Below are 20,147 nucleotides of genomic sequence, written 5' to 3' on the forward strand. Positions count from 1 at the left end.
AGTAGGCAAAGATAGGTGACATCTCCTGTGTAACCTTCGATCATAGTCCTTTGCCACAGATACCAAAATCTGGATTTGGTTCTTTTTTATTCCTATTGTATCACAATTTTACTAAATACACAACATAGAGTTTTTACATTAGCTTCTCAAGTTTGGTTTTCAGTCAATATAGTTTGCGTTTGTTTGTTTTGTTTTAGAGTATCAGGTCCTCTGGGACTGGAAATATAAACAGACCATTGTGAGCTGCCCTGTGTGCTGGAAACTGGGCGTGGGTGCTCTCTAAGAACAGCAAGTACTATTAACCTCTAAGTGATCTCTCAAGTCCCCTACACTGTGTTTTTAATGTAACCATCCTAACAGGAACACTAGGTCATTCCTTTTGCTGCTAATTAGTATCTAGTTTGCAAAGGTTCTGTAGCTCACTTCTTTAACTGGCTTGGATGTTTCTAGCATACTAAGCTTTTCAACAGTGGTGCTATCAGCATTTCTGCGTTCATCTCTTGTGTCCTGAACTTTCTCTAGAGTATGGTTCTAAAAGGAAAAGCAGGCAAGTTGTTTTCCTTAATGATTATGCCAATTCATAATCCCACCAATGATACATGAGATTCTTTTGTTTGTTTGTTTGTTTTGCTTTTATTGTTGTTGTTTGGTTTTTTGAGACAGGGTTGTTCTGTGTAGCCCTGGCTCTCCTGGAACTCACTCTGTAGATCAGGCTAGCCTTGAACTCACAAAGATCCACCTGCCTCTGCCTCCATAGTGCTGGGATTATGGAATATGGTGGCGTGTGCCACCACTGACCAGCTACATGAGATTCTTTTTAGGGTTTATTTTTTTCTATGTAACATGTATGTGCCTGCATGGGTTTATGTGTATCACATGCATGCAAAGTGAACATGGAGGCCGGAAGAGGATGGTAGGTTCCCTGTAACTGGGGTTACAAATTACTGGAAGGCATCAGATGTGGGTGCTGGAGACAGAAATCAGATCATCTGCAAGGGCAGTACTTCTTCTTAACTACTGAGTCTTCTCTCCAGCCCTGATACATGAAATTCTATTGCTTATTTAAAAAAAAAAAATCCCCATAAAGTAGACATTATTTTTCAATCTTCATTTTATTGTTTTTTTTTTCATTAAATTCTAATGTGCATTAAGTTAATTTTGGAACTCAATGCATGCTAAGAACCTAAAGTATTTTATAAATAACCAGTTGTCACACTGCCATTCATTTGTCAGTGAAAGTTTTCTGGCCTAGCAGGGTTCTGCCATCCTAGAGCCCCAAATAAACACACATGGACAGCTATATTAGTTATAAAGCTGTTGGGCAGGTGGCTTGGGCTTCTTATTGGCTAGCTCTGTCTTAATTATTAACCCATTTATATTAATCTAAGTATTCCACAGAGTCTTATCTTACTGGAGAAGGGTGAGGCACATCCTACCTTCCTGGTCCCACATGGCATCTGCTGTCTGCCTACACTTCCCAGAATTCTCCTCATCTAGTCCCGCCTATCTTCCTGTCTCTACTGGCCACAGTGTTTTATTCATCAACCAATAAGAGGAACATATACACAGAAGGACTTCCCCCTTCATTCACTGACATGGTGAGTCCTTCATTGCATACTTCTCAGTCTTCTCATTCCCACCTGATGAGTCATCTAGCTGAATGCCGATGCCATTTTATAGAGTTCACCTCAATACTCCACTGAGATTTTACTGTAACTGCCTTAGGCCCACAAATGATCTTGGCTTAACAAATACTCTCACATTCTGAACTTCTCGCTGTATGGAATTCCATAGCCTTGGCCTTCTGCTGATGTCCACCCTGCATCATACTCAGGATCACCAGGCAAAATGGGCCAGCATCCTCCTCCTTGTACCCTAAGTTTTCTAAATTTTTTTCCCCTAACAAATATTAATTCTTGCATGATGTTCCCTCCTGCCAAAATCCTGCACCCTTCCTCCCCACCACTCCCTGCTTTCCATTAGTATTCTGATGATGATTCAAACCATTTTCTTCTTTCAGAGGCTGACTAGGATCACAGCTACTCCAAGGTCCCCACCAGGAGTTATGTCACTGTCCTAGTTAGGGTTTTCATTGCTCTGATGAAATATCCTAATCCAAAGCAACTTGGGGATAAGAGTGTTTATTTCATTTTACAGTTTAGGGTCCATCTTGGAGGGAAGGCAGGGCAGGAATCCAGAGGCAGGAACTGAAGCAGAGACTATGGAGGAATGCTGTTTACTTTGCTCCACGGCTTGCTTAGCTTGCTTTCCTGCACAGTCTAGGATCACCTGCTCAGAGATGGCTTTGCCCATAGTAGGCTGGACCCTACCATACAGATCATTAATTAAGAGGATGTCCCCACGGACACGTCTACAGACCAATCTGATGGAGTCTTGTTCTCAATAGAGGTTCCTCTTCCCGCAAGGTTTATGTCAAGTTGAAAACAAAACAAAACAAACAAACAAAAACATTGGGCTGGGCAGTAGTGGTGCTCACCTTTAATCCCAGCACTTAGGAAGCGGAGGTAGGGAAGAGGGATGGAGGCCCTTCTAGTCAACCCAGTCTATAAACTGCAGCCCCTTCTCAAATGTACGAAAACTTAAGGTAGAGTTGTACATGATAGGTACCATTTTTAAGTTAATATTGATTACCATGTCAATCACATTGTGAAATCATCTTCACTTACAAACCTGAAACTCCGTACCATTAAATATAGCTCCCCATACCTACCCCAGCCCCACGCTGAAAATCAGTACTCTACTTTGTTTCCATGGTATTGACTATGAGTGGAACCATACAATAGTATCTCCTTGTAAGTGGCTGTTTTCATTTAGTATGCCTCAAGTTTTGTTCATATTATATCAGAAGACAGGATTTCCTCTTTGTGTGCGTTTATTTCGTTTTGGATATAGGATCTCACTACATAGACGAGACTTGTCTCAACTCCAGGGTTTAAACAATTCCTCTGCCTTAGCTTCTCAAGTAGCTGGGCTACCTGTATGCTGCAATTGTCTTCTTTGTTGGATGCTGAAATATATATATATATATCAAATATATTACAAACAAATATATATATACATATATATATATATATATATATATATATACACATATGTATTTGGTTTCTCCATTTATCTGTCCTTGGACAACTGGGTCATGTTCTCCTCTTAGCAATTAGAAATAATCCTATCATAAACAGAGGTGTGTAAGTATCTCCTTAAGATGTCGCTTTCAAATCTTTTGAATAAATGCTCAGAAGTGGGATTGTTAGATCATATGGTGATTCTATTTTTAGCTTCTGGAGGAATTATGTTCACTTTTTAACAAATAGCCCCATCCCCGTGGACGCTCCTGCAATATGTTAACAGGCCGCATGTTGCCTTCCCTCTAATTAAATTGAAAATAGCAGTCATGCTCATATATAACCATTAAAATATGTTTAAACTTCTTACTTAACATGCATCAATTACACTGTTGGCAGCTGCAGACGCTTCTTGCATTTCCTCCCAGACTCAGTTAACAAGCTGCTCTTCACATTTAACAACCCCTTCTCCTGATATCAGGGTCATGGGAGCACCAGTCATAGACCAGAAGGACCGTGTCCCAGTGAAAGAGATGGTCACCAGCATATAACAGGCACTCGATAAATGGCTGAGTGTGAGATTACGAGACCATGTTGCTGAGTTGGATGGTTGTAGGTCTCGTTCCAGCCAGCAGGAAGTAGCACAGATGGTATTCAATGGCATGAGTCTTGTCAAAACGATGACACCATGCCTTAGACACATTCAAACTAAAGCTCTCGTGCTGTGATGTCATCACACCAACCAGGAGGAACACTAAAGCTTGGGAACAGAGAATTTGAATGATAAAGTGCTGTCAGATTGACAGGATTATGACCTGGGAAAGAAAAGTCAAGAGAGTCTGCTATAGGGCCTAGACAGCATTTCCCTTCTCTCCAGCTCTAGCAATGTGGATCCTCAGGACATCATGGAAGCAAAGCCATGATCACACCAAATGGAAGAATGCTCCCTAACCAGGTTGGTGCATGCAGGCTGGCTGAAGCCTTCTGGATGGGATGGGTATATGGAGAAAGACAGTATTCCACACACCTAGTGTGGTCACAGTCTCTTAGGAAAACTGAGGTCTCCTATTGTCCTTACAGCTTTGGACTTGATGAACAATCTTAAGATATACAGAGGAGGGAATAGGATTAAACTGTATCAATAAAAATTAGATTTAGGTGCTGGAAAGATGGCTCAGCAGTTAAAAGCACTGACCGATCTTGCAAAGGACCCAAGTTTAGTTTCCCACACTCATGTGTCAGCTCAACCATTTTTAACTCCAGTTCCAGGAGATCCAATACCCTCTTGGCCTCTTCAGGCACCAGGGACACTGTGTACAGATATATGTGCTGTCAAAACACAAAAACACATAAAATACACCTGAAAGAATTGCATTCAGATTGAATTTTTAAAATTACCCTGGAACAGCATACACTGTGGGAACTCTACTATAATATCTGTGGTATGTCTACAGATCTACATGTGTGCAAGTGCATGCAAAGGCCAGGAGTTCATGTTGGATGTCTTTCTCAGTTGCTCCAGTTTTCGAGGCAGGGTCTCTCACTGAGGCAGAAGCTTACTGTTTAGCTAGACTGGCTAGCCAAGTGAGCTCCAGGGATCTGCCTAACTCCCATTCCCTACCCCAGAGCTGGGATTATGGACACATGCCACAACTAGTTTTTTATATAGATGCTAGAAATTCAAACTCAGGACTTCATACTTGTGAGCCAAGCACATTGCTGACTGATCTTATGTCCACAGGCCAAACTCTGTCACATTTTAAGAATTAAATTATATTCTGCTGAGTGACAAACTCAACCTCCCAAACTCAAGCATTTTCATTCTAACTTTAGTAGATGTCTAGAAAGCAGTATATGAAAGATGCCACTGTTCATTGTCCTGATTTTACTGTGTGTGTGTGTGTGTTTTTTTTTTTTTTTTTTTTTTTTTTTTTTTTTTTTTTGAGAGAGAGAGATTCTTACTACACAGCTCAGGGTGGCCTCAAACTCACAGTGACCTGTATCGTAAATGAACTTCTATTCAAATGAAAACACTAAAATCAAAGAGAAGCAAGGGACTATGGCTCAGCAAGACCCCATCTTATTCCTAAAACCCACAAGGGCACACTATCTGTAACTCTAGAATCCCCAATGCCCTCTTCTAGCTTCTGCAGCCACCTCCACACTCATGCCATACACACAGAGAGACACATGTCCTTCTAAGTAAAAGTATATCTTTTGTAAAAGGGAAATTTTTTTGATCATGAATTTGTTCATTTTTTTATTAACTTATTCTTTTACATTCTAGGGAAATAATTTTAATAGGTCTGTCCCCCACCAAAATAAAAGGAAAAAAAAAAAAAAGGACAAAGTTAGTTTGCTTCGTAATTTATGCAGAATACTTTCTCATTCAGTTTCCAGCAACCACATGGTGGCTCACAACCAGCTGTACCTTTAGTTCCACAGGATCTGATTCCCTCTTCTGGTTTCCTTGGGCACCAGGTATACATGTGGTGTGTAGACAAAACACCCATACACATAAATTTAAATTAAAAAAAATAAGTAAAGCGTGACAGCCAGGTTAATGTATCTAGAGGACAAAGATGAAACAACTAAGTGGCTTGAGGATTTATGGAGATGGAATCATGGAAGGTAACAAACTCGAAAGGTCACTGACACTGGAAAGCACCATGTATAGACAGTGGTGTGACCCTGCCCAGCAGCCCTGTGTGTGATTTTATCTGGCAGTCACTATCTGTCAAACTGTATCTTGATGATGATGACGGTGGTGGCAGTGGCAGCTGATACTCACTGCCTCTGCCTCTGCCTCTGCCTCCTGAGTGCTGGGATTGGTATGTATCACTACACCAATGCCTGCATTTACATCATACACAATAATAATACATAAAGTAAAACAAACGAACGAACGAAAACACCAAGCAATCGGACATTCAAATCCACATCCCCTCTCTCTCTCTCCCCCTCCCTCCCTTTCTTCCATTCACATTTTCTTTCTCTCTGTCCCTCACTTTCTCACTCTCACTCTTGTTTTCTGCTCTGTTTGGTTTTATTGCCACCTCGACACAAACTGTGTCATGTGGGAAGAGGGAACTTGAGAAAACGCCTCCATCAGATTGAGCATTTAAGAAATGAAGCTGAGGAAGTCACGGAAAACAAGTCAGAAAAACGTGTTCCTCCGTGACCTCTGCTTCGGGTCCTGCCTCCACGTTCCTGCCTGGAGTTCCCAGCTTGGCTTTCCCTCAACAGACTATGTCTCAGGGTATGCAAGTCCTTTTCCCAAGTAGCCTTTTGTTATTGTGGATTTTTTTGTTTGTTTGTTTGTTTTGTTTTGTTTTTTGAGACAGGATCTCTCTGTAGTCATGGCTGTCCTGGAGCTCAATATGTAGACCAGGCTGACCTTGAATGCACAAAAAATCCTCTTGCCTCTGCTTCCCTGGGCTGGAATTAAAACTGCACTATGATGCCCAGCTCCAACTTGGATTTGGTTATGATGTTTTGTCACAGTAGTAGAAACCTAAGACTCTCACACATTCTTCTTTCATTATGGTCCTATGGGGGGGGGTCTAACCTAGAGCCTTACACAGGCTAGGCAAGCCGTTTACCACTGGTCTGCATCTTCCATCCCCAAGTCCACACTCATCAGCGCTTCCGGTAGAGCTGGGAATTTAACCCAGATGGAAAGCTTCTATCTACAGCTTGCCCAAGGCTCTGCGTTTGCTCGATGGGACCTCACACAAAACAGATCAAGTTAGTCACGTTAAACTACTGCCTCCTCCACCTGAGCCCTCATCCCCCACCTAGGATAGGTGGGTGTTAATGGTCTGTCTCACAAAGTTCACAAGGATTAATCCTGACACCCCTTTGGGTCAGCAAGGTGAACAAGCCTAGAACTCAGAATCTGCAGTCGGTGGCTCTGTGACTGACACAGGCAGCAGTAGAGGAAACGAAAGGAACATGTGCTTCAGACGACAGCCCATCCCAAGAGGGGGACTTCATTCTAGCAGACGGCACCCGGCAATGCTAGATTTATGGCCTGGTCCAGTACTGTAACCTCAGGTCATCAGTCATGACCAAGTAAACAAACTGCTACAAAGAAAACAAGCAAATGAAAGAACAGCTATGCCATAATTCTTTTTTTTTTTTTTTTTAACTTAATTCTTTGGCTTTTGCTAACACTAATCATGGTTGCGGCTGATGGCTACATACAACAGATGGAAAAATCAGAAGGAAATAAACATGTATAGCAGGTCACATTTATCCCACAGGATGTGTGACTGAAGACCAATGAAAACAGAAAACAGCCCTAGCCTAGTGCTTACAGATAGCACCTGGATCTGAAACAGCCTTTAAGGCTTATTAAACATAATAATAACTTAGTGGCCCTGTAAAAGGAGTTACTGGGCAGGGGAGATGACCCAGTAAAGTGCTAGGCACACACGCATGGGGATTGGAGTTCAGATCCTCGGCACCCACATAAAAGGCAGGTGTGGTGATGTGTGCCATAATCCCAGCACTGGGAAGGGAGAGACAGGAGGCCCCCTGGAGTCCAGCCAGCTAGTCTATGAGAATTCCTGAGTTCAAGGGTCAGTGAGCCTCTGTCTGTGAAAGTAAGATTGAAGAGTGATTGAGGGAAACGCCCGACCTCCACCTCTGGCATCCACAAGCACCCACAACACATGTACATATGTGTGTGTGTGCGCACACACACACACACACACACACACACACACACACACAATCTAAAGTTACCAGGCAGGGAGGCAGCACCAGGCTACCCAGCCCAATGACCATAGAATCAGGACAGCTTTGGTTCTCGGGAATCACATTTAACGAGGTAAAACACTGTTAAGCCTCCTGTTATTGCTCCTGGGGGCTTATTGGGCTTGGTTTTAAAGTCGGCTTGCCACAAATCAGAGTCACCTGAGTAGGATGCTCACCTGACTGCCTTGGTTGAGGTGGATCCTCAATGTGGGCCTTGTCCATATTACTAGAGAGTGGTTGAAAGAGTATCATCCCTCCCTTTGTTTGGGTGGCTTTCTCTGCTGAGGAGATTTACTTGTTACTTGCTGCTGCCGCCGGCTACAGTAATCACTGTTGCTGAGGGTCCCTCCACTACTAACAGAACCAGCATTTCCAAGCTTTCATCATAGACTAGGGACCAACAGCTCTCCAGGATACTTCTGGCTGTCTTTAGTGTCAGATGGGGACCACTGAGACATAGCCTTGTGGACTGAGAGACTACAGGCCATCACCACCAGAAACCTAAGTAAGACGCTCACACACTCTTCTTCCACCAGGGGTGGATGGAGGGAGAGGGTGGAGTGTCCTAACCTGGAGCCTTGCACAGGCTAGGCAAGCCGTTTACCACTGGTCTGCATCTTCTATCCCCAAGTCTGCACTCATCAGCACTTCATGTAGAGCTGGGAATTTAGCTCAGATGGAAAGTTTCTACAGGTTGTTCAAGGCCCTGGGTTTGATCCTAGTCCCTCGCACAAAACAGATCAAGTCAGTCACTTCAAACTACTCCCTCCAGCATCTGAGCCTGAGAAAGAGTCCTGGTCACCACAGGAGCCATCTACTCCCCCTCCCTAGGTTGCTTCTTCTTATCCCCCCCGGGAGAGATAGCCACTGAGGGACTACTGAGGCATTCACCCCAAGGACCACGTAGTCCCAGTTCTCAGCTCTCAGGTTTGAGAATGCTGTTGTTACTGTTTTAAAGCTGACTTAAGAAATTCCTTAATATATATATTCAACCCATTAGTTCTGTTCCTCTAGAGAACCTAACACAGGCCTCAGGGAAAGTCTCGGGTTAAACATGTAAGGATTTCATCCAGCTCCTAGACTAAGCTACAGTCTCTGTAAGGCCTCTCTTCTAGAGAAATGTAGACTAGACACAGACTGCAGCTTCCGACTTACATTCTAATTTAACCAACGCAGAGAACCGCTGAGTTTGACCACTAGGATCCACTTGGTAGGAGAGAACCAACTCCCACAAGTTGTTCTCTGGCCTCCAAGTGCGCCATGCATTACCAATGTGTCATTGTGTTTGCAGAGAAATTTAGATGACCTGAATCCAAGGATCAAGACTAAAATTAATCACATACTTTGTGCCCCTGTGCTTTGCATACAGTGTTTCTCCTGTCAATTTTATTTTCTGTCATGCCTTACCCACTGGTCTGCATCTTCCATCCCCAAGTCCTAGGGTTTCTATTGTTATGAAGACACAATGACCATGGCTATTCTTACAATGGAAAACACTAAACAGGGTGGCTTGCTTATTGTCCAGAGGTTCCGTCAGTTATCATCATGGTGGGATATGCTGCATACAGGCAGATATGGTACTGGAGAAGGAGCTCAGAGTTCTACATCTTGCAGGCAACAGGAAGTGGTCTGTCTGAGTGTGGCTTGAGCATATATGAGACCTCAAAGCCTGCCTTGACAGTGACACTCTTCCTCCAACAAGGCCATACATACCTGCTCCAATAAACTAATACTTACTAAGAGTACCACTCCCTTTGGTAGCCATTTTCTTTCAAACTACCACAGTTAACCTTCTCTTTCTGTTGAGTAAATTAATCATTTCCTCATCCCTTCCATTTCTGCACAGTGTGTTTCTCACTGTTACCTGGAAGCTCTGAGGGCTGACACCAAACCTTTCTCTAACATCACCTGCCAAAGTGCCTACCCAATAGGTTCATTTCCCGATGCTGACAAAATGACTGAGGTGGGGTACTTGAGACTGAAAGGCCAACATTGGGTGGGACCTTCAGTGTGGCCTCTAGTTCGAATCCTATGGTAGGCTCAATCGCAATGGCAGGAGCAGGAGTAGAAAAGATCTCATGGAGTGACCAGAAGCCACAGAGAGTCAGAGGCCAACTCAGGCTTTTATTCCAACCCATTCTCAAGGTAACTTAAATGAAGTTTAAAGGTAATACATTAAACTCCTTAAAGAACTGCCCGTTATTTAATTACCTTCTACCATGTCCTACTCCTTTGTTTTCTTTCTTTTGAGGCAGGTTCTCATCCTATAGCCCAACTACCCTGGAATCCACTATGTAGCCCAGGCTGGTCTTGAACTAGCAATTCCCAAGTGCTGAGATTGTGCCCCTCTATGGTCCACTTTTTAAAGTTTCCACCACAATGTTAGCTTCAATGATTGTAATGAATATCTAAAAAAAAGAGAAAAAAACTTATTTAGCCTCACAGTTTTAGAGGTTTTGGTCCATGGTCAAGGTGGCCTCCGGTTTGGGGACTAGACAGTGATAGAGCAGGCTATTCACTTCACGGTGGTTAAGAAAAGAAAGAAACTAGCATCCCACATTCCCTTTCAAGCACTGCCCAAGTGCTTTAAAAACACCCACAAGACCCCACCTTGTAAAGTCTACCAGCTTCCAATAGCATCAAGCTGAGGACTGAGCTTTTATTAAGTGCATGGGATTCTGGGAGAACATTCCAGCCCAAATTATAGCAGCTGCTTTTCTGCACCCTTTGTTGAGGAGTAAGTCTCCACACATGAGCCTCTGGGGGACACACACCAATATCCAGGTCAACTGAGCAGACTGGGAGAGTCTAAGGTGTGCCAGAATGGTTTGCAGAATGGTTTGCAGGGTTGGCGAATGGAACATTGTAACAGCTCTGAGGTCAGGAGCAGAATCTATACCACGGGGATCATTGAAAGAGAACTCTGGGTTGTCTGTTGGCTGAGGGAGGAATTGAATTTCGTTTGTTTGTGACGAGGTCTCACCATGTAGCCCATGTTGCTCTGGAACTCAAGACTCAGAAGGCTCCTGTCACAGCCTCCCCTGTGACATCACCCTGTGCTTTGTTGTACTTGGCGCTGTTAAATACAAGAGAGTCATCTGGTAGAGAGGCTACAGCCCAGGCAGAAATGTGAGACTTGTAAGAGAAGCACAGACAAGATCAGGGACTAACCAGGATAAATCAAAAGAGGAACTAAAGAGGGATGAGAGCCACCACACCCTGTCTTAAAATACAAGATGGGAAGTAGTGAGGGAGGTGCCTGACCCCTAGCCTCCACATACATAAACACAGATGTGCAGTCACAGCCACACACACATCGCACCTGTAACACGGTAAGTTAGAACACCTGGGGGGTGTTTAGAGTCAGAGAGGTTGTGTGATTGTGCTTAGGGCACACATAGCTTCCAGTGCAGTGCGCCTGAGGATGTCTTCATGCAATGTACCTTTAAGACCTACAAAAGAGTTGAAGACAGATAGTGGGGGCAGATAGCTGCAAGTTTCTCCTGTTCCTATATGAGCTGATTCCACTCCCCCACTGGGTTTCAAGGAATACCTTCTTGTTCTCATTTTACATTTTAAGAACAGACGTCCTCATTGGTCCAGTAGCACTCCCATTGTGACAAATGGGCTGCTACATACAGCTACACATAGCAGGTGCCCAGCAGAGATTTATTTCACCAAATCATGATCCAGCTAGTTGTCTTTTGCTCCTAGATTGTCATTTCAAGGTCACATTGACAGAGCCTTGTCCTTCTTCCCGTTTTGCTGCTGTTGCAAACACGGAAGAGGAATGGAAAGATGGGCCTTTTCTCACATGCAGCCAATAGCGCTTTATATTTCCTGTTACCTCCAAACTCAATACAGAATCCCTCACTACTGAGTCATTCTACTTACCCTCAGTGAGTCACTTATCTTCTAGCTCTGTCCCCATTAATAAATAAGCCAAAAGAAACCACTGAAAATTTCCTGGACACCATGAAAATAATGCATTAGTTTTGTTATCTAAAGGGGGGGAAAATCTGGGCATGGTGGTGGCACACACCTTTAATCCCAGCACTCAGGAGGCAGAGACAGGTGGATCTCTATGGGTTAAGTCCGGCCTGGTCTACATCGTGAGTTCCAGAACAGCCGGGGCTACACAGAGAGACCACTAAACTATTCCTAGCCTCCCTAATTTTATTACCTTTATTTATTCATTTTTGTGTGTAAGTGTGTAGGCACACACATATGAAGATCAGTGGACAACTTGAGGGAGTTGGTTCCCTACTTGTATTATGTGGATTCCAGGGATCTAAACTCAGGTCACCATGCTGGGTGACAAGTGCTTTTTACCCACTGAGCCATCTTTCTGCCCCCCCCAACTTTTTTAATTGGCACGTCATTATACATATGTATGTGGGACAGTGTGATATTTCCATATGTGTATACATTGCTTAATGATCAAACCAGAGTAATTAACATATTCATCATCTCAAACATTTATCATTCTTTGTGGTGAGAACACTCAAAATCTCTTCTAGCTATGTAATTTATTCTCATAGTAAGCTGTGGTTAGCCGACAAGTGACTGGGCAGATGGCAGTAAGATATATTACAGGTTTTGAGACAGCAGATATATTTTATTTTAAGAAACTAGTTGTAAGAAGTATTTATTCTTGGCGATCCTATGTAAGTGACTTGGGGATATAGAAGATGACAGAGTCATCTTACAATATATCAAAGTGCTATCATCAGATGTTCTTCATCAAAATATCCACAACCAAAAAAAAAAAAAAAAAAAAAAGTATTAAGAAAAAAGGCCAGGGAGGTAGTCCAGTAGTAGAATTTTCATAGCCTGCACAAATTGGATAAGTTGGGGAGACTGGATCAGAGAGGAGATGGCTCAGTGGTTAAGAGCTCAGTATGGAGCACACATCTGTCCTGGAACTCGCTTTGTAGACCAGGCTGGCCTCAAACTCAGAGATCTACCTGGCTTTGCCTCTCCAGTGCTGGGATAAAAGGTGTGCACCACCACTATGCAACCAAAAATATTTTAAAAAAGTAAACAGAGAATCTGAGGTTTTTGCTATTTGATAGATCTTCCACAGAATCCATCATTGTCACAATCTATGCTGTGTTCTGTCTTTTTATTATTCAGTTGACTAGTTTAGTTCACGGGCAAAGCCACCTCTCATATCCTCATATCCACATTAACTTACAAATTCAATACACTCAGTACCTCCAAACACGATTAAAACAAACAAGCAAACAAACATGAAAAAGAAATAAACCTGGTGCCGTGGTACACACCTGTAATCACAACCTGAAGGCAGAGGCAAGTTTGAGACTCGCCTCATTTACATAGTGCCATGTTTCTCACCCTTCCTAATGTTTCGGCCCTTTCATACAGTTCTTCATGCTGTGGTGACCCCAACCATATCTGTGTTTTTCAATGGTCTTAAGTGACCCTTAAGAAAAGGTCTTTTGATACCCAGAGGGTCATGACCCACAGGTTGAGAACACCTGACATAGTAACTTCTAAGCCAGCATCATATACTAAGACCCTGTAGAAGGGAGGGAGAGAAGGAAGGAGAGAGGGAGGGAAGGAGAGAGGGAGGGAAAGTAACGAGGTCCATCGAGATGGCTCAAAGGTTTTTCTGTATTAAGAGCACTTTGGTTTCTTTCTTTTATGTCCATCACAGCCATTGACTTTCTACTCTTATCCTGACATTCTTGAGATACATTGGGTTATGTTTTGAGACAGGATTTCTCTGTGTAACAGCTCTGGCTGACCTGGAACTAGCTCTGTAAACCAGGCTGGCATTGAACTCAGAGACTGACCTGCCTCTGCCTCCTGAGTGCCAGAATTAAAGGCAGACACTACCAGTGCCCAACTTGGGTCATTCACTGGCCTTCATTACCTGGCATTTTAACTGTAGATATCCATAAATTAACAAGAGTAGATCCCTTTCCAATGTTTACCTACTTTTGAAATCAGTATAGCCTTAAATTCCATTACCAGTCATCAACCCTGACTTCCCTGGTGTGGTGGTCTGAATGGAAATGGCGCCAAAGGCTCATATATTCAAATGCTTGGTCCCTAGTTGGTGAAACTAGGAAGGATTAGAAGGTTCAGCCTTGTTGGAGGTGTGTCACCAGGGGTGGGCTTTGAGGTTTTAGAAGCCCATGCTAGGCCCAGTATCTCTTTCTCTATGCCTCAGGCTTGTGGATAAGATGTAATTTTATGTCTCACAATGGTGACATATAATTTACATACCATAAAGTCGCACTTAAAATGGAGGGGAAGAGCTGGTTAAGGCTGCTGGGTAGACAGTAAGTTGTACTTAGAGAGTAGTAAGAAGTGCCTGTGTGTGGTACTCTAGAGAAAGGGGCTATGGATAGTGATCCACCATCTGTTACTGTAAGCAGCAATGAATGCTCCAGGCTGTGATGATCACTCTTATCACCTTATGGGATCTGGAATCAGTTAAGACACACCTCTGGACAGGTCTATGAGGTCAAGACCTTCCTTACAGTGAGTGGCATCTGGGGTGGGAGGCAACCCCAGCATGTAGAGGACCAAGGGAAAAGTAATCCTGTCTTCTGTTCTTGACTGCTGCTGGTGAGTATGGCTATCTTGGCTACTGTCATACTTTGCTTCTTCTGGTCTCTACAGACATTTGACACATACGTCACGCACACCTACACACATTTTAAAAAATAACAAATATAAACCTTTAAAAGAGAATTATAAAAGGCTCTAAAAAATCTTTTTCATGACCATTTTTCTGGTATCTAAAAAAAGATATTCCTAACTTTAAGTATAAGACAAGACACCTAAACTTTGTAAGTATTAATTTCTGCTGGGTGATGGTGGTATATGCCTTCAAGTACTCAGGAGTTCAGGGCCAGCCTGGTCTACAGAGAGTTCCAGGACAGCCAGGGCTACACAGAGAAACCCTGTTTCAACTCTCCCACCCACCAAAAGAAGTATTAACTTCTTTTATTAAAGTATTTCATAAAAATATTTTTTAAAGGAAGAATGACAAAATTAGCAGTAAATGCTACCCTGTCCCAAGGTGGCTTAGTAGGTAAAGGCACCTGCTAAGAAGCCTAAGGAGTTGAGTTTGATCCCTGGGACCTACAAGGTAGAAGGACTGACTTTTAAGTTGTCCTCTGACACACACACACACACACACACACACACAGAGGCAGTAAACAAAGCTTTAAGTTTAAAGTTATGGGTGAAATGAGAAAATTTAATATTATTGAAAGGATATTTTGAAACAGAACAGCCCTGCTGTTGTACTTTCATTTCTTGATCTTACCCAAGTGTAAATAGGATATATTAAACTACAAATGCAAGTTTTTACTAAATATTTTTCTCACTTTGGGAAAATACTATACTTCATTCCTAAAAAAATAAAATTCTGTTGAGACTCACTAGAATGCTTAGTCAATGCTCTGAGGTGATGGAGGAGCTGTGATGAGCAAGCAAAAGCCCCCAAAATTACTAAACAGTCCGATGTTGCATACACAATAAAGACACTTTCAAACATAAAAAGTTTGAGCTTAAAAAACACAGTCCAAACCAGCCATTTCATTGTCTCCCCAATTATCTATCAAAGAGTTCTTTTTGGAGAGATTTCTTCAAGCCCAACATTTACTAACTCAACAGATGGTTTCAAAGCAAGGCTTGCAATTTCCCTGTCAAGCCAGTGATTTTTATACTCAGCTGGAGGCTTTAAAAATGTTATAGAGTATGTCTGGACCCAAGTTAAATCATTCTCAATATTTGTCTGGGACTGTTTGCTAATTGCTGTTTTTAAAGGTAAGCTTTAAAAACACTTGCTGTAGGTGATAAAAGTGATTTGAAACCAGAAGAGCTGGTTTCAAATTCCCAGCAAGACATCACTGCTGTTTCCTTCTCTTGTAAGAATCACTGCTGTGGACTCGAACTCGCTGCTGCACGGAAGATGCTATTTTCAAGCTGTCCTTCTTTGTGAAGGTCTTCTGCACAGCTTCAGGTTTCCAAAGCAACAACTGTGCATCTTCTCCTCCAGTCAGCAAAGAGTCCTCCGGCATGTTCCAACAGAAAGAACGAACAGTGGCTGCATGTCCCCCCTGAAGGCTGGTCACATGGGTCAGTCCGGATGAGGTGCAGCTCATTAAGTGAATCCTTCCTGTGTTGGTTCCTCCAATAACAAACAATCTGTCCATCTTTTCATGATATAGGCCACCGATCAGATAGTCCAAGTGACCTTCCTTTCCATCAGTTACTTCTCTCACATCCTGGATGTTCAAACATGTGATTGGCTCATCAGTATCCAAATGATTAAGATCCCACCAACAAAATCCTTCATCGTGTGTCATGCAGTAAATCTGTTTATAATCTCTTCCAGACCAACCAATACAGCTTACTGATGAAATGGAGTTGCAGGTCGCAATCAACGCATCGTCTTCATTATCCACACTGATATCAAACACATTTACCAGGCCATCAGTTGAACCAGAGACAACCATGTTGGGATTGCTGGGATGGAACCGTACTTGAGTGATGTCATCACTGTGAGTCTCTGAATAGGCACCAAGAGGGTCTCTAGTAGACAGATCCTGAGATGTGGTCCTTGCATCCCAGAATACCAACAATGCGTCATCATCGACCTTTTCTGTACCAGCACAAATGATATGATCTTTGCAGTTGACATCAAAACTGATGAAACTATTGGAAGGGTAACCTTTGAACAACTGCACAGGCTTTTCACTAGCTACCCGAGCATCCCAACATTTGACAGTGCCATCCGTACTTGCAGAATAGACTTTGTCACAGGAATTCCCAAATCTGACTCCATTAAGGAGTCCCGGAGAGCCACTAAATTCTCGTAGTACATTTAGTGTCTCTTTATCATATATTCTTATCGAAGCATTTGAACACAGAACAGCAACCAAGCTCCTTTTTTCTTCTTGGACAGTCTTCGATGTGTCTATGTCAAGCAGGTAAGTGGGCTCTTTTGGTTCTGAGGACCGTCTAACAATATGCAGATTAGCAAATTGTTCCTCAATCCTCTCCATGTCAGCAGCAACATCCACAGGTATACAACTCTGTAATAAAGACAGAAAAATCAAAATCAAACTCAAAGCTTCTCTAAAAGTGCAACTGAGTCAAAAACATCGGGATAGATGCCTGCCAGGCTTCCATTATGTAATGCCTGGGGCCTGCACGTTTTTTCTGAGTCACTCAGAAAGGCACCTCTCTCTTTTTGGTCCTTTTCTTTCAGATGCTGGGTAGTGCCTGGGCATGCTTCCCTGGGCCTTTTCACTGTTTCTCTGGTGCTCCTACCTACCACCTCAGCCACTTCTGCCATGCTGCTGTTTCCCAAGCTCCAATGCAAAAGCCATGGCTTTCTCCTTCTCTCCCCCCACCCCATCTCCTCCTGGGCAGCCCCTACAGATCTGTCAACTTGCCTGTCCTGTGCTTTTCTTTGAAACACCAATAGATGGTCCTATAACGTTTCAGAATGAAATAACTGAAATAGATCTTCTCTAATATTTTAATCTGTTCCCTTCTGTGATGTAACTAATACTCAGTTGACTTTCACCACATCACTCTTAATACAGAATTTACCACATTTTATGCTAATGAGAATATTAGAAATCATGGGCACATATCCTCAGCAGTCTCTTTGAGTTCAAACACAAACCTTCTCCTGTTCCCAGCTGCCTCATGGAACTTTAAATAGAGTTATCCAGGCAGAAAACAATCCCCCTAAAATGTTCAGGGCTTAACCCTGGGACCTGAGGACAGGTTAGCTTACTTGACAAAGTGGACCCGAGGTCGCAGCTGGAACGATGGCTGCTTGCTAATCAACCTAATTTAAAACTGACCTTAAAATAGGAAGATTATCCTAGATTATCTGAGTAGAGCCAGCATAATCACAAGTGTCTTTAAAAGCAGAAGCAGGGTGGGGGGCGCACTTGGGGAGTGGGGAGATATGTCGTAAGCTTTCTAAGAAAGGGACAGACTGGGACTGGAGAGATGGCTTAGCAGTTAGGAGTGCTTGTGACTTATCCTGGATAGGCTGTTGTCAACTTGTCACAAGTTAGTTACCTGGGAACAAAACTCTTACTTGAGAAAATGCCTCCATCTGACTGGCCTATAGGCAAGTGTGTAAGGCATTTTCTTCATTAATGATGGATGTGGAAGCCTTCCACCCACCCACTGCGGTGCCACCTCTGGGCAGACTCTGCTCCTGGGTGCTGTAAGAATGAGGAAGCCATGAGGAGCAAGCCAGTAAGCAGCACTCCTCCATGGCTTCTGTGTCAGCTCCCAAGGTTCCTGCCGTGACCTCGCTGGTCAGTGGATTGCAGGATCTAAAATGAAATCAACACGATTCTCTCCAAGTTGCATTTGGTTTATCACAGCAATAGAAACCCTACCTAAGCCACTGCTTTTCCAGAGAACTGGGTTTGGTTACCAGTACCCACTCTAACTCCAGCTCTGATGGCTCCCCACCTTCTGGCCTCAGCAGACACATGTAAGTGGTTATGCACATATCTGAACATATACATACACATAAACAGAATTATTTTTGTTAAAAAAAGGGACATACACCAAGGGATGTAGGTAAGCTCAAGAACTGGAAAAGGTAGGACGCACTTCTCTCCAGAGCTCCCAGTGGATATGCATCCCGCTTACACTCTAATTGGAGCCCATGGTTATCCGTCCCAGACTTCTGACATTTGAGATTATAAAACAGTATACTTGCACTGTTTCAAAAAACTCAGTGTCCTGCAGGGGCCACTAGGACTGAGGGACATTGCGGATAGCTCCTTCAAGTTGCTGCTGCTGGGCCTGGCCGCCTTCAACTCTGTGGGAGCCTTCATGCTGGAGAGTGTGCTGGACCAGTGCCTCCCAGACTGCCTACAGTGGTTCTGGCCTAAATAGCCTCCAAGAAGCAATTCAAACGACTAGAACAGGAGCTTGCTGAACAGCCCTGGCCCCACTGCCCATCAGCTCTTTGAGGCAGTACAGGCCTGGAGACCATGCTGGACACTGGATCCCCTGTCCCTGGACTCATCTCTAGAGACAGCACCCATCACCTCCCACAGGTCTGAAGTTAGCTGCTGTCACATTCCTGCCTGGACACTGCCTAGCCCAGCCTTCCCTGATTGTTGTCCCTCACTTTAGACCATCCTGTGTAGAGATAGCAGCTACCAACTCTATCCAGAGCTTCGGTCAATGTAGCAAATAAAGTGATTTTCCTACCCTGGCAAACAAAACAAAACAAAACAAAACAAAACTCAGTGTCCAGCCACTTGTTCCAGCACTGTGGCAAACTAATACAATAGATGCCGCAGGGGAGAATCCCAGAGAAGTGCCTTCAGACAGTAGCAGCTCCTCACCTTCAGACAGTAGCAGCTCCTCAACACTGGAACTGGGGTTTGAACATAGACAATCTTGCTTCAGAAAACATGCAACCCCCTCACCCCAGCCCAAAGACAGGGTTTCTCTGTGTAGCCTTGGCTGTCCTAGAACTAGCTCTGTAGACCAGGCTGCCCTCAAATTCACTGAGATCTGCCTGTCTCTGCCTCCAGAGTGCTGGGATTAAAGGTGAGCGCCACCACTGTTAACCACGAATCCAGATGGCTTCTCTACAGTTTAAGCCAGAAAATGACCATATGTTTTGCTTTCATTTCCTTCTTCCTTTCTTTCTTCCTTCCTTTCTTTCTTTTTTTCTTTTTCAAGACAGGGTTCTCATGTAGCCTAGGATGACTTCAAATTTACAATGTAGTGTAGGCTGGACTAGAACTTTTGCTTTCTTGCCTCTACGTTCCAAGCATTATAGGCACAGACCCCCCACATCCGGCCCTCTGGACTTTTTCTATGGTATTTTCACCAATGAATATTACAGCCTGTCTTAGAAACTGACATTTTCTTTTTCAATTTGGAGATAGGGTCTCACCACACAGCTCTGGCTGGCCTGAAACTTTTGGTTCCCTCCTGCCTCTGAGTCCTAAGTGCTAGGATTACAGATGGATATCACTACAGCTAGCTCTCATATTTTCATTCTTAAGATGAATTTTTCTGTTGCTTTAGTGAATATCATACTGTCCCTGCCTTAGAACTGTCATGGCCACTACCTTCTAACCTAGAATACTTCCCCACATTTTTTGCATGAGTCACTCCTTCCTATGAATAGGAAGGTCATAGTGGATGCACATCATTCCCCCAGAGATTCTTCCCTTCGGTCTTCCAAAAGAAGCCCCTCAGGTTCCCTAACACATTACCTGTATTACAAATTTTATTTTTATGTGTTTATTTTAT

The 20,147-nt window shown here is 43.4% G+C and overlaps 1 protein-coding gene across 1 annotated transcript; it reads right to left on the reverse strand.

Annotated features, from left to right (window-relative positions):
• Nucleotides 1–15,072: 15,072 nt before the first annotated feature.
• On the reverse strand, nucleotides 15,073–16,922 carry Wdr89 (WD repeat domain 89). The gene has a single exon (XM_051196007.1). The coding sequence runs from the start codon at nucleotides 16,892–16,894 to the stop codon at nucleotides 15,734–15,736; it is 1,161 nt and encodes a 386-aa protein (XP_051051964.1). The 5' UTR covers nucleotides 16,895–16,922; the 3' UTR covers nucleotides 15,073–15,733.
• Between the last annotated feature and the right edge of the window lie 3,225 nt (nucleotides 16,923–20,147).

The sequence above is a fragment of the Phodopus roborovskii genome, unplaced genomic scaffold, assembly GCF_943737965.1.
Source record: "Phodopus roborovskii unplaced genomic scaffold, PHOROB, whole genome shotgun sequence".
NCBI lineage: Eukaryota > Metazoa > Chordata > Mammalia > Rodentia > Cricetidae > Phodopus > Phodopus roborovskii.